This window comes from Lithobates pipiens, unplaced genomic scaffold (genome assembly GCF_037356315.1).
Source record: "Lithobates pipiens isolate NorthernLeopardFrog02 unplaced genomic scaffold, aLitPip1_a1.2 Scaffold_28, whole genome shotgun sequence".
NCBI lineage: Eukaryota > Metazoa > Chordata > Amphibia > Anura > Ranidae > Lithobates > Lithobates pipiens.
This window is the reverse complement of record NW_027507789.1, coordinates 152,978,970-152,991,858: the sequence shown is the minus strand read 5'-3', so window position 1 is coordinate 152,991,858 and position 12,889 is coordinate 152,978,970. Positions and strand designations below refer to the sequence as shown.

The 12,889-nt window shown below is 45.8% G+C and overlaps 1 protein-coding gene across 1 annotated transcript in view; it reads right to left on the bottom strand.

The window, feature by feature from the left end:
* MIEN1 (migration and invasion enhancer 1) overlaps positions 1-5,925 on the bottom strand; it is a 37,098-nt gene extending 31,173 nt beyond the window's left edge. Inside the window, exon 1 of the mRNA XM_077459718.1 lies at positions 5,801-5,925. Within this exon, the coding sequence (XP_077315844.1) occupies positions 5,801-5,832 (32 nt within the window). The 5' untranslated portion in view covers positions 5,833-5,925. The remainder of the gene's footprint in view (positions 1-5,800) is intronic.
* Between the last annotated feature and the right edge of the window lie 6,964 nt (positions 5,926-12,889).

Genomic DNA, 12,889 nt, shown 5'->3' with positions numbered 1-12,889 from the left:
AGTGGGAAAGGTGTGTTAGATCAAGGGGGATTAAAAATAAATAAATAAATAAATAAAATAAAATCGGCCTAACATATCGGCCCAAAAAAATCGGCATCATATATCGGCTATCGGCCGCCATGATTTCTAAATATCGGCATCGGCATCGGCCAGAGAAAAACCCATATCGGTCGACCTCTAATGGATACACGGTGATGTGAATGGATACATGGAGGTATACACGGAGTGATGTGAATGGATACATGGAGTGATGTGAATTGATACACGGAGGTATACACGGAGTGATGTGAATGGATACACGGAGGTATACACGGAGTGATGTGAATGGATACACGGAGTGATGTGAATGGATACACGGAGGTATACACGGAGTGATGTGAATGGATACACGGAGGTATACACGGAGTGATGTGAATGGATACATGGAGGTATACACGGAGTGATGTGAATGGATACACGGAGGGATACACGGAGTGATGTGAATGGATACACGGAGGTATACACGGAGTGATGTGAATGGATACACGGAGGTATACACGGAGTGATGTGAATGGATACACGGAGGTATACACGGAGTGATGTGAATGGATACACGGAGGTATACACGGAGTGATGTGAATGGATACACGGAGGTATACACGGAGTGATGTGAATGGATACACGGAGGTATACACGGAGTGATGTGAATGGATACACGGAGGTATACACGGAGTGATGTGAATGGATACACGGAGGTATACACGGAGTGATGTGAATGGATACACGGAGGTATACACGGAGTGATGTGAATGGACACACGGAGTGATGTGAATGGATACACGGAGCGATGTGAATGGATACACGGAGCGATGTGAATGGATACACGGAGGTATACACGGAGTGATGTGAACAGATACATGGAGGTATACACGGAGTGATGTGAATGGATACACGGAGGTATACACGGAGTGATGTGAATGGATACACGGAGGTATACACGGAGTGATGTGAAAGGATACATGGAGGTATACACGGAGTGATGTGAATGGATACACGGAGTGATGTGAATGGATACATGGAGGTATACACGGAGTGATGTGAACGGATACACGGAGGTATACACGGAGGGATGTGAATGGATGCACGGAGGTATACACGGAGGGATGTGAATGGATGCACGGAGGTATACACGGAGTGATGTGAATGGATACACGGAGGTATACACGGAGTGATGTGAATGGATACACGGAGGTATACACGGAGTGATGTGAATGGATACACGGAGGTATACACGGAGTGATGTGAATGGATACACGGAGGTATACACGGAGTGATGTGAATGGATACACGGAGGTATACTCGGAGTGATGTGAATGGATACACGGAGGTATACACGGAGTGATGTGAATGGATACACGGAGTGATGTGAATGGATACACGGAGGTATACACGGAGTGATGTGAATGGATACATAGAGGATACACGGAGTGATGTGAAAGGATTCATGGAGGTATACACGGAGTGATGTGAATGGATACACGGAGTGATGTGAATGGATACACGGAGGTATACACGGAGTGATGTGAATGGATACACGGAGTGATGTGAATGGATACACGGAGGTATACACGGAGTGATGTGAATGGATACATAGAGGATACACGGAGTGATGTGAATGGATACACGGTGATGTGAATGGATACATGGAGGTATACACGGAGTGATGTGAATGGATACACGGAGTGATGTGAATGGATACATGGAGGTATACACGGAGTGATGTGAATGGATACACGGAGTGATGTGAATTGATACACGGAGGTATACACGGAGTGATGTGAATGGATACACGGAGTGATGTGAATGGATACACGGAGGTATACACGGAGTGATGTGAATGGATACACGGAGTGATGTGAATGGATACACGGAGTGATGTGAATGGATACACGGAGGTATACACGGAGTGATGTGAATGGATACACGGAGGTATACACGGAGTGATGTGAATGGATACACGGAGGTATACACGGAGTGATGTGAATGGATACACGGAGGTATACACGGAGTGATGTGAATGGATACACGGAGGTATACACGGAGTGATGTGAATGGATACACGGAGGTATACACGGAGTGATGTGAATGGATACACGGAGGTATACACGGAGTGATGTGAATGGATACACGGAGGTATACACGGAGTGATGTGAATGGATACACGGAGGTATACACGGAGTGATGTGAATGGACACACGGAGGTATACACGGAGTGATGTGAATGGACACACGGAGTGATGTGAATGGATACACGGAGTGATGTGAATGGATACACGGAGGTATACACGGAGTGATGTGAATGGATACACGGAGGTATACACGGAGTGATGTGAATGGATACACGGAGTGATGTGAATGGATACACGGAGTGATGTGAATGGATACACGGAGGTATACACCGAGTGATGTGAATGGATACACGGAGTGATGTGAATGGATACACGGAGTGATGTGAATGGATACACGGAGTGATGTGAATGGATACACGGAGTGATGTGAATTGATACACGGAGGTATACACGGAGTGATGTGAATGGATACACGGAGTGATGTGAATGGATACACGGAGTGATGTGAATGGATACACGGAGGTATACACGGAGTGATGTGAATGGATACACGGAGGTATACACGGAGTGATGTGAACAGATACACGGAGGTATACACGGAGTGATGTGAACGGATACACGGAGGTATACACGGAGTGATGTGAATGGATACACGGAGGTATACACGGAGTGATGTGAATGGATACACGGAGGTATACACGGAGTGATGTGAATGGATACACGGAGGTATACACGGAGTGATGTGAATGGATACACGGAGGTATACACGGAGTGATGTGAATGGATACACGGAGGTATACACGGAGTGATGTGAATGGATACACGGAGGTATACACGGAGTGATGTGAATGGATACACGGAGGTATACACGGAGTGATGTGAATGGATACACGGAGGTATACACGGAGTGATGTGAATGGATACACGGAGGTATACACGGAGTGATGTGAATGGATACACGGAGGTATACACGGAGTGATGTGAATGGACACACGGAGGTATACACGGAGTGATGTGAATGGATACACGGAGTGATGTGAATGGATACACGGAGTGATGTGAATGGATACACGGAGTGATGTGAATGGATACACGGAGGTATACACGGAGTGATGTGAACGGATACATGGAGGTATACACGGAGTGATGTGAATGGATACACGGAGGTATACACGGAGTGATGTGAAAGGATACATGGGAGGTATACACGGAGTGATGTGAATGGATACACGGAGTGATGTGAATGGATACATGGAGGTATACACGGAGTGATATGAATAGGTACACGGAGGTATACACAGAGTTATACACAGAGTGATGTGAATGGATACACGGAGTGATGTGAACAGATACACGGAGGTATACACGGAGTGATGTGAACGGATACACGGAGGTATACACGGAGGGATGTGAATGGATGCACGGAGGTATACACGGAGTGATGTGAATGGATACACGGAGGTATACACGGAGTGATGTGAATGGATACACGGAGTGATGTGAATGGATACACGGAGGTATACACGGAGTGATGTGAATGGATACACGGAGGTATACACGGAGTGATGTGAATGGATACACGGAGGTATACACGGAGTGATGTGAATGGATACACGGAGGTATACACGGAGTGATGTGAATGGACACACGGAGTGATGTGAATGGATACACGGAGGTATACACGGAGTGATGTGAATGGATACACGGAGGTATACACGGAGTGATGTGAATTGATACACGGAGGTATACACGGAGTGATGTGAATGGATACACGGAGTGATGTGAATGGATACACGGAGTGATGTGAATGGATACACGGAGGTATACACGGAGTGATGTGAACGGATACACGGAGGTATACACGGAGTGATGTGAACGGATACACGGAGGTATACACGGAGTGATGTGAACGGATACACGGAGGTATACACGGAGTGATGTGAACGGATACACGGAGGTATACACGGAGTGATGTGAACGGATACACGGAGGTATACACGGAGTGATGTGAATGGATACACGGAGGTATACACGGAGTGATGTGAATGGATACACGGAGGTATACACGGAGTGATGTGAATGGATACACGGAGGTATACACGGAGTGATGTGAATGGATACACGGAGGTATACACGGAGTGATGTGAATGGATACACGGAGGTATACACGGAGTGATGTGAATGGATACACGGAGGTATACACGGAGTGATGTGAATGGATACACGGAGGTATACACGGAGTGATGTGAATGGACACACGGAGGTATACACGGAGTGATGTGAATGGATACACGGAGTGATGTGAATGGATACACGGAGTGATGTGAATGGATACACGGAGTGATGTGAATGGATACACGGAGGTATACACGGAGTGATGTGAACGGATACATGGAGGTATACACGGAGTGATGTGAATGGATACACGGAGGTATACACGGAGTGATGTGAAAGGATACATGGAGGTATACACGGAGTGATGTGAATGGATACACGGAGTGATGTGAATGGATACATGGAGGTATACACGGAGTGATATGAATAGGTACACGGAGGTATACACAGAGTTATACACAGAGTGATGTGAATGGATACACGGAGTGATGTGAACAGATACACGGAGGTATACACGGAGTGATGTGAACGGATACACGGAGGTATACACGGAGGGATGTGAATGGATGCACGGAGGTATACACGGAGTGATGTGAATGGATACACGGAGGTATACACGGAGTGATGTGAATGGATACACGGAGTGATGTGAATGGATACACGGAGGTATACACGGAGTGATGTGAATGGATACACGGAGGTATACACGGAGTGATGTGAATGGATACACGGAGGTATACACGGAGTGATGTGAATGGATACACGGAGGTATACACGGAGTGATGTGAATGGACACACGGAGTGATGTGAATGGATACACGGAGGTATACACGGAGTGATGTGAATGGATACACGGAGGTATACACGGAGTGATGTGAATGGATACACGGAGTGATGTGAATGGATACACGGAGTGATGTGAATGGATACACGGAGGTATACACCGAGTGATGTGAATGGATACACGGAGTGATGTGAATGGATACACGGAGTGATGTGAATGGATACACGGAGTGATGTGAATGGATACACGGAGGTATACACCGAGTGATGTGAATGGATACACGGAGTGATGTGAATGGATACACGGAGTGATGTGAATGGATACACGGAGTGATGTGAATGGATACACGGAGGTATACACCGAGTGATGTGAATGGATACACGGAGTGATGTGAATGGATACACGGAGTGATGTGAATGGATACACGGTGATATGTACAATCAGTAGCTCTCAGCTCAGTGATCCTCTCACCAAGTCTTTGTTACAGATCTGATCAGAGGGACCTCAGTGTCCTCTGTCTAGTCCAGTGTTTCTCAACTCCATCACCCCCAACAGGCCATGTTTTCAGGATTGCCCTCACATGGAACTCCTGTGGTAATTACTAAGACAGGGAAACTGATGAAATCACCAGTGCAGAATAATGGTAATCTTGAAAACATGACCTGGGGGTACTTGATGAGGGCTGGAGTTAATAAACACTGCTCTATACTACAACACACAGCAACATGATTATTAGTTGCTGGCTGATCCTTCCTGCACAAATCCTACTACAGGAAGATCAGCCTCATCTTACCAATACTCCACTACAATGTTCACCGTCATCATCACCACGATACTGCCCTGCTTCTAACAGCTGTCATACACCAACTCTCCTTGTACTTCCGCCCTCACTGTGCTACACTTCCGCCCTTATTTTACAACACACTTCCGTCCTGAATATTGAGCTAGCACCCTCTACTGACGGTTTTATGTATTGCACACCTGTATACATTCCAAGAAAACCTTTCTCAACCTATTTAACACAGGAGAGTTTCCTTCACTTTCTGATAAGTACAGATAAACTGCATAATGGGTACACAGCCAGCAATAAAAACTCCACAAAGGCTTAAACCCATTCTAACATTTGATTAAAAAAAGTTTTTCCAAGATAAAATTTCACATAGACATTGTCTAGCGTTAGTTTGTGTTTCTGATGCACTTTGGTTGCATTCTGATGGTCTTTTTTGTATTTGTGGAGGGAGAGCCTTGAGATGCCTTAGGAGGGCCTAGAAAACATCTTCCATTGCATTTAGTAAGCTTTGCAAGTCACATGGAAGATGAAAACCATCATGAAGCAAAGTGACACAAATGCATGTGTGAACTACACCTTCAGTATTCAACCCCAACTTAGGAAGCTTTCTTAAAGTGGTTTTAAAGCCAGAAGCTTTTTTCTTTTTTACCTTCCACTAGTTGTCCTATCACCCCCACCCCCCTTTAAAGAGGAAGTAAACCCTGATGAGTTTACTACCTCTTTTTTTCCCTGCAAAGGTAAAGCATAATGGACTACTATGCATCGCATAGTAGCCCATTATGTGTCACTTACCTGACACAGGAGCCAGCGAAGTCGCCGCTGTCCCCTGTAGTCCGCCGCATCCATCTTGCTGGTGGCGTCTCGCAGCTCCGCCGCTGTCATTCGGCGAAGCCGCGATGACGTCACTCCCGCGCATGCGCACGGGAGTCGACAAATGCGGCAGCTCCATTCTTGGAACTGCCGCGCTCAGTGCGCCTGCGTGCCGCTGTCTACGGCGCATGCGCCGTAGACAGCGGTGCCCGTTTTCGGGTTTACAACCACTTTAAATACTCCCCTCTCACAGGCTCAGAGACAGCAGTGGGAGCCATTGGCTCCTGCTGCTGTCAATCAAATAAAAGGGGTGGGGCCAAGCCATGATTATGGTGTAGGTGTGTCTTTCAGGGGTTGGGCTTGTCCTCTTAGTTCCAGTGAAGGGAACTCTTAAGATGCCAGCATACCAAGACATTTTGGACAATTTCATGCTCCCAACTTTGTGGGAATAGTTTGGGGATGGCCCCTTCCTGTTCCAACATGAATGCGCACCAGTGCACAAAGCAAGGCCCATAAAGACATGGATGAGTGAGTTTGTGGTGGAGGAAAGAGTCCTGACCACAGCCCAATAAAACACCTTTAGGATGAATTAGAATGAAGAATGCAGGCCAGGCCTTCTTGTCCAACATCAGAGCCTGACCTCACAAATGTGCTTCTGGAAGAATGGTCAAACATTCCCATAGACACACTCCTAAACCTTGTGGATGGCCTTCACAGAAGAACTAATGCTGTTATAGATGCAAAGAGTGGGCCAACTCAATATTGAACCCTACAGACTAAGACTGGGATGTCATTAAAGTTCATGTGCGTGTGTAAAGGCAGGCGTCACAATACTTTTAGTAGTATAGTGTAGGAAAAGTGTCCCTGATGCTTGTTTTGAAGTCAAGTGAGCATCCCATAATCTCCCATCCCTATCCAAGTTATTATCCCTCAATGAACAACAAAAACAAAGTCACAGACTTTTCTCTGACACTGGAGTGCCTATGCAATTTCAGCATGCCTGCGCATCCCTGTTTCTTCGGTGGCAGCGTGTCACGGAGACACCACTCACCACCGAGGGGGGTGAACAGCCATTGGGTATGAAGTCACGGCTGATCACTGATGGTTCCACCCCCACTGTGCACGGCGTGCGCGATCGTGACCACGCTGCTCGTGCACGTTGGTGGTGGCATGTTCCTGGGAACACTGCTCGTCACCGACGCTGGTAAACAGCCATTGGCCGGCTGTGTTACTCACATGATCGGCTGTGATCATTTCACAGCCAATCACTAAATGTAAACAAACCGTGGTAACGAGATGTCACCAGGTTCTCCTCCTCACACACTGATCATGTGTGAGGAGGAGATTGCGGTAACATCTCGTTACCGCTTACAGTGTACACCAATCAGACTTATTGCCTCCCTCCCCCAATAAAGCGGACCTGTCACCACCCATCATAGTACCTGTCACAGTCCATCAGAGTACCTGTCACAGTCCATCAGAGTTCCCGAGTACCTGTCCCAGGCCATCAGAGTACCCGAGTACTTGTCCCAGGCCATCAGAGTACCCGAGGAGCTGTCCCAGGCCATCAGAGTTCCCGAGTACCTGTCCCAGTCCATCAGAGTACCCGAGTACCTGTCCCAGTCCATCTGAGTACCTGTCAAAGTCCATGAGTACCTGAATACCTGTCACAGTTCACCTGAGTACCTGTCAGTCCATCTGAGTACCTGAATACCTGTCACAATCCATATGAATACCTGTCACAGTCCATATGAGTACCCGAGTACCTATCACCACCCTTCAGAGTACCCGAATACCAGTCACCAGGCCATCAGAGTAACCGAGTACCTATCTGCTGCCCATCAGAGTACCCAAGTACCTATTTGCAGTCCATGCCTCATAGAATATACATTGGGGTGTTTGCTTTCCAAAATGGGGTCATTTTGTGGGTAATTCCACTGTCCTGGTGCTCAAGGATCTTCAAAAGTGTGATAGTATGAAATGAGATGTGTAATTTATGCTCCTAGCTCGCCTGAAGGTACTACTTCATTGTTCGGCCTCTGTATGTGGCCAGGCTGTGTAAAAGTCTCACACATGTGGTATCGCCATACTCAGGAGGAGTAGCAGAATGTATTTTGGGGTGTAATTTGTTGTATGCATATGCTGTGTGTGAGAAATAACCTGATAATATGACATTTTTGCAAAATGAAATAAAAAAAAATCTTAATTTTGCAAAGAATTGTGGGAAAAAATGACAACTTAAAAAAACTCACCTTGCATCTTACTTAATACCTTGGAATGTCTACTTTCTAAAAAGGGGTCATTTGGGGGTCATTTGTACTTTCCTGACTTGTTAGTGTCTCAAGAAATGAGATAGACCTGATGTACTGAAGGCCTGATCAGATGTGATCAATTTTCAGTGATTGGCACCATAGTTTGTAGACTCTATAACTTTCACAAAGACCAAATAATATATACTAATTTGGGTTATTTTTACCAAAGATATGTAGCAGTATACATTTTGGCCAAAATTTATGAAGAAAAATTACTATGACAGAAACAAAGAAAAAGGTATTTTTTTTTCACAAAATTTAGGTATTTTTTTATTTATAGCACAAAAAATAAAATAACCACTAGTGATTAAATACCACTAAAAGAAAGCTCTATTTGTGTGGAAAAAAAGACGCAAGTTTTATATGGGTACAGTGTTGCATGACTGAGTAATTGTCATTCAAACTGTGAGAGTGCTGAAAGCTGAAAATTGGTCTGGGCAGGAAGGGGGTGTAAGTGTACTGTATTGAGGTGGTTAATGAGCATCATAACCTCATACGCACCCCTTCAGAATGGAAAACAGAATATGACAAAACATCCTCTCTCTAAATAACTCTAACAGTGGCTGCCCCAACATACCTGCACACATAAAGTCCTGGGTGAAGTCCATAACTGGCACGACTCGACTGGAGAAGTCCATGGCTTGGGTGTACTCCGAAAGGCTGGTGTTCCATAGAAAAAACTACAAGTCTTAACAAGTCCTGAAAGGTTTTTCTCCTTAGCCCACTACTCCATGCTCCTTTGGGACCAGAACCTCTACCTTTTATATTTTAAACAGTTAGAGAGAGCAAAGAAGGGATTTTTACGGTGCTTATTGTTCAGAAATATAAAGAAGGAAAAAGAAATTATAAAAGCAAATGTTTTATTACAACACAATTAAAAATAACACATAACAGTGCATTGCATAGACGTATACGTATACAAAGTTACACAGTGACTGGTCCACAGAAACTGATGGATTAAGGTGCTTGTAGTTGATTATCCCAACATGTTTCGCAGTAGCTTCCTCAGGGGATATACAAGCTAGCAATAAATCACATAAATAATTAATGACAGTTCATACATTACATATCCGATAAGTACATCAATAGTCTAACCTAAATATATATCAAGTAATACAGCTCTCCACACTTGGAACTTCAAGGGAACGCTTACCATTCCTCCCCACCCCATGTCCTAAGCAATCGGCACCAGTCTCGATATACAGGAGAATGCGCAAGCCCCCTTAACAAACAGCAAGATGACCAGCACAGGAGGTCACAGACGGAAGCGGGTCTGGACAGTAACAGAAAAAATACAAAAAAGTGCAGAAAATATACTAATGGATGAAATCTGCAGTATCAACTAGCAAAAAAAAATTATATAAATAAATAAATAATAATTTGAGGTATATATCCTCATATAAGAGGAACGGGCAAAAAGCCTCCGCAAGGGAAAAATAAATAAAATATGTCAATATATTAAAACAACAAAAATACTTTAAGAATATACCAGAAGTATGTTTAAGCTATATTCATCAATCGTCTGATTAGCAGACTCAGTATGTATTATCATATTTACTTACTAATAGGGAGTATGATGTATAGCTAGGTTTCCAACCAAAAACGGGTAAACTCATTCAAGAATGAATATAGATAGATTAGAGTGTAGAGCTCCATCTATAGACATCTGCACCAACAAGCCGTTAGCTCGTTTACCTGGTGCCTGAAGGTACATAAAAATAAATCTAATCAAGATCTCCACAGATATAAAGGACCAAAGTAATTTCGCAAGATATTTAGGATTTTTCAAACTCACTGTCACTAGTCAGGAGCGTCAATTAAGTGCACAGTGTCTCCGCAGCTAAAACACCATAGGTAGAGCCAGCCCTATATACTTCCGTCCATCAAGCTGGCGTCTGATGTCACCGGCTCGATGCGGACACTTGCGGCGGCACTGCGCATGCCCCGGGGGGGGGGGGGGGGGGAGAGTGGGACTACGTTTTCCATAAGGCCTGTGCAATGACGACAGGTCTTACACAATGCAGTGATAACCACTCACTGAAAGCTAAGGTGTATGGCAAGAGTCTAATGAGCCAGACCCACTCATTATTATTATTATTATTCAGGATTTATATAGCGCCAGCAATTTACGCAGCACTTTACAATATAAAAGGGAGACAATACACTCAAAAATTCCCCCGATCTCACCACCTACTGGGCACAAAATCCGCCAGCACCGTCACAACAACGGGCGTCCTGGTGGGAAGACCACCCACCTCGGAACGCCCTGAGTGTCCGTATGGCCCCCCCCAAAAAAACTGAGGCCATCGCACTGAGAGAATGGGAATGCGCACACGCACAGAACTGCATAGGGGATATGGGGGGGGCAAGCACCGCACCTATGGGCAACCGGTCAAAAAACGCAGCCATGGACCAAAGAGCCTGCGATCCAGAACCGATCTGCCCGAGAAATCGAAGCATGGAGGGCTAAAATAAACAAATATCACATCATTGAAAACAAGTTTAATTAGATCAATTTTGATATTTCAATAAATAAATTAATGAATTAAATATATAAAAAAGAAAAAGAAGAAAAAAAGTTTATGAAAAAAAATAAAAAAACACCCACACCTAGCCACCCCCCCCTTCCCCCTCTCCCCTCCCTCCTCCCCCCAAACCCCTCCCTCTTCATCAGAGGGGCCATCAATTGAGTTACATAGGACCAATGAGCATCAGTATCTTTAAAGAAAAGATTTATAGCTTAAGTTTTCATTAAAGCCTGGAAAACAGGTTGCTTTCAAAGTGAATATCCATCTAGTCTCGAGCTGAAGCAGCGTTTTATCAACGCTGCCACTAGGGATGAGCTTCGTGTTCGAGTCGAACGTACGTTCGACTCGAACATTGGCTGTTCGGCCGTTCGGCGAATTCCGAACGTTTGGGCCGTTCGCGTCAAAATTCGAGTGACGCGCGCGCGGACCACAATGCACTGCGGTGGCGCAGTGCATTGCTGCCCCATGATTGGCCAAGCATGCACTGTGACCCCGCATGCTTGGCCAATCGCAGCGCCGGCAGCGAGGAGAGCCATGATTGGCCACAGGCATCCTGCCTGTGGCCAATCATAGCTCAGGCTGTGTAGTGCACGCCCCACACTATATAAGGCCGCCTTTGAGGCGGCCTCGTGTAGTGTGTTACTTAGCATCTGAAGCAGTGGGTGTTCTGTGTACCTTCAACACAGTACACACCAATCGTTTTTGGCTGATTTCCTATCTTGCTGCTGTGTAGTGGTTGTTGTCTGTGCCCTGACCGCAGTATACACCACTATATTCACCTCACCTATATAGCTAGTGATCTAGCTTTAACCACTTAACAACTGCCCATTGCCGATTAACGGCTTCAGGGCGGTTGTTTAACTCTGAGAGGCCGTTAATTAACGGCCTCCCAGAATTCTGCTCTCGCGTGCCCCGAGGTGCGCGAACTCGAGAGCATCCGTGACCGCCGGGTCCACAGGACCCGGCGCATCACGGATCACGGTAAACGGCCGCTCATAGCGGCCGTTTACCACGTGATTGCTCCGTCAAATGACGTAGTGATCACTTGGAAACAAACCGGCGTCATGTTATGACGCCGGTTCCTCCCTCCCCTCTCTGTACCGATCGGTACAGCGGAGGGGAAAGAGATCGGTGTCAGCAGCGATGTGGGCTGCATCTGCAGTGCCCACATCGCTGCTCACCGAATTTAACCCCTCAATTCCCTGCCAATACTCTGCAATACCAGTGCATACTCTGCAGTACCCTGCCATTACTCTGCAGTACCCCGCCATTACTCTGCAGTGCAGTACCCTGCCATTACTCTGCAGTACCCTGCCATTACTCTGCAGTACCCCCCATTACTCTGCAGTAACCCCCATTACTCTGCAGTAACCCCCATTACTCTGCAGTACCCCCCAATACTCTGCAGTACCCGCCATTACTCTGCAGTACCCGCCATTACT